Source organism: Parambassis ranga, chromosome 7 (assembly GCF_900634625.1).
Source record: "Parambassis ranga chromosome 7, fParRan2.1, whole genome shotgun sequence".
Taxonomy (NCBI): Eukaryota; Metazoa; Chordata; class Actinopteri; family Ambassidae; genus Parambassis; species Parambassis ranga.
Window position 1 is genome coordinate 20,967,556 of NC_041028.1, and position 2,841 is coordinate 20,970,396.

Genomic DNA, 2,841 nt, shown 5'->3' on the forward strand with positions numbered 1-2,841 from the left:
AATGAAAAGACTCCAAGCAACCCCCGCCCAACCCCTACACACACACACACACCCAACAAGGACAACTGAAGCCACCCTGGGAACATGGGAGCGTGGAAGAGGAGGAATCAGCATTGGTCTGAAAGAAGACGGTTGTGTTTGGAATGTTGGGTCATGCTTTTCTCCGCACATTCCACACCGTGCTCGCAACAATAAACTGTGTCAGAGCCGATACAACGGCCTCCATTCTGGATCCCTCGCACCATAAAAAGGCCTTGAAGCATCCAAAGCCGCACACTAACCTCCAAAAACTCGGGTGATAACATTCTTCAAACGGCGAAAGGAGCCGTGCAAACAGGCCGACTATTTTAAAGCATCACATGGACGAGGACACATTTCCACCGAGGGGAAATTACAAACAGATTGTTGTGTACACTCGAGGTCTGAGCGCTAATTTAAGTCCTGGCAGCAACAATTCCCACAAACATTTGTGGCTTGTAGAACAAAACAGCTTTTCTTGCTAAAAGAGAATAATAATAATAATAATAATAATACTGAACCTATGATCAGAAAATACCATGTTTTATTTTTAGGAACTGTGAACTTAGGTGAAAATCTCTAAAAAAAAAAGAATCATCGATCAAACTCTTACAAAGTGTCATTTTGAACAATTATCAATCACTGTGGGGCCATTTTTTCAGCTGTCAAAATGAAAGTTGTGCATGCAGTGAAAACAGAAAAAACCATCTTCATTCTGTAGATTAACATAAAATAAATAAATAACTTAAACGGACGGAAACAAAAGTTATGTACAGCTGTGGAACACTGGCAGCTACCGCATGTAGCCGAACGTTCATTGGTCTACTCATTTACACAGGAAGAGGTGCAACAACAGAGCCCCGGGCTTTGGTCTCAGACTCTTTGCTGTTTTCTTTGGCAGTTTAGTTTGACAGTCTTCAGGTGTGTGAGGGTGGAGAGCGGGTGGAGAGCGGGTGGAGAGCTCACAGCTTGCTCTCCTCCTCCTCCAGCGGTCGATTCAAACCCGGGATGAATTTCAGGAGGCGTCTGCGGAAGCTCTTCTGTTTGGGTTTCCTCTGCAGCGAGCCGACTCCTCCCTGCTTCTCTCCCAAGGCGGACGACGACGACCCCCTCATGTAGCTGCGAGTGCTGGCGCTGCGGGTAAGCTGCGTCTTGGCCGATGTGAAGAGCTCGCTGGCCGGTCGGAGACGCTGCTGCCTCTGAGGCTGTTCTTTCTTTTTGTCGGCGAGGACAGAGTCCACGCTGCCGTCCACCTGGTACAAGCAGGTCTGGTAGAGAGGCTCGTCCTCGGTGGCTGTGCTGAGGAAGCTGGCGCTGCTGCTGGTGCTGCCGGTGCAGCGCAGGGCTCTCTGAGCAGCGGGGCTGGGAGCGCCGAGGCTGCCGTACACACCGGCTGACTCCAGAGACTCGTACACGGCAGCGTCGCTCATCACTATGCCTGTGGGACAGAAAGGAGCTCGTTAAAAAACAAATCTCTGAGCCAGCACAGCACGCCTGGCTCGGTCTGTGGGGAATCTGGTCCTGGCAGGACCCTGCTCTGCTCCAAGAGGAAAACACCAAAGTATTCAGAATGAAAGACTGCATAAACAAATAAACAATGGACTCACCGTGAACCAACCTCTGCTCCTGCACCATCAGCGATCGATACTCGTCCCACTTCTCATGAAGAGTTTGCTGCAAAGGGCACAGACATGTTTGGATATGCAGTCAAGAGGTGGGCATCATGGAGGCTCGACACTAAAGTACAGCGACAGTGAGAAAATGTCTCCATTTGCATCGAATGTGCAGCGCAGCGGGTTAATCTTTAAAATGCCGGATTAGTATCAGAGAAGGCGGCTGTGTTGCGGCGGATTAGAGCCGGACAGCTGCTGTAATCTTTGGGGGAAAGCTGGTCCGCTTGAGCCACTTCACAGGCAGCACCGGTTAAGAATGTCTGCGGCCGTCAGGACAAACTGCTGCTGTAACAGGTGGTGCTGCTGGAGAGACAGGTGTGAAGGGAGGGGGAGGTGGCGTCTATATCTAGCCTCTAATGTAATGTGTGTGTGTGTGTGTGTGTGGTGGTGGGGGGGGCTGCTGCTGGACACACAATCAGGCTGACTCACCGCTGACAAACTGCCACAGCAACAGAAAAAACACCGCTCACCTTCAGATACTGCAGCCGCGCCTCCAGCTCGGCCTTTCGGATTGAGTCACTGTAAACCGTCTCCAGCCTGCAAGTGAAAGACCAGAAGGCAGTGGAGTTATTAAGCCAAACAGGAAGCAGCTATAAAAACTACAAGAGCAGAAAACAGCGATAAAAAACACACAGAACTCGACCATATGAAAGGCTCTTTTTAGGATTTGGTGTCGAGCGACAGTTTACGAGCTGGAGGGGGAAGACGAGGAATAAACACAGTTTCCACTCAGATGCTTTGAGAGTTCGGTGATGTCAGTCTGTAAACTCCGTACTCCTACACGGGCGCTCTGATGTGGTTCACCTCACGTCTTTTGCAGACGGGGCCGCGTTAATTGTCCTTTTAATCTTTTAATCAAGAGTGAGGAAGAGAGTGTGGTTCAAATTAAACACCCACTCAGCAAACTGTCAGACAGCACGGGGCATACTCCAGCAAGGACTGAAGGAATCTACAGATTCTAATCCCAGATTATAATCTTTAAAAAAGGATATACTCACTTTCCTATGAGCAAATCAAACTAATTAAACTGAAGACTTTTAGGTGTTTCTAGGTGAAAAACTCCCAAAAAGCCCAAGTACATGATGTTAATGAAAGCTCCAAAATGCCTCACTTAAGTGTGCGTCACTAGCCAATGTTAGCTCGCCTGCTA

General features: G+C 49.0%; 1 protein-coding gene across 1 annotated transcript in view; it reads right to left on the reverse strand.

Moving 5' to 3' along the window:
• Positions 1-668: 668 nt before the first annotated feature.
• Positions 669-2,841, reverse strand: part of tamalin (trafficking regulator and scaffold protein tamalin) — an 8,706-nt gene continuing 6,533 nt past the window's right edge. The window contains exons 6-8 of the mRNA XM_028410958.1: positions 2,162-2,228; positions 1,626-1,692; positions 669-1,456 (exon numbers count right to left, since the gene is read on the reverse strand). Of these exons, the coding sequence (XP_028266759.1) occupies positions 981-1,456; positions 1,626-1,692; positions 2,162-2,228 (610 nt within the window). The 3' untranslated portion in view covers positions 669-980. The remainder of the gene's footprint in view (positions 1,457-1,625; positions 1,693-2,161; positions 2,229-2,841) is intronic.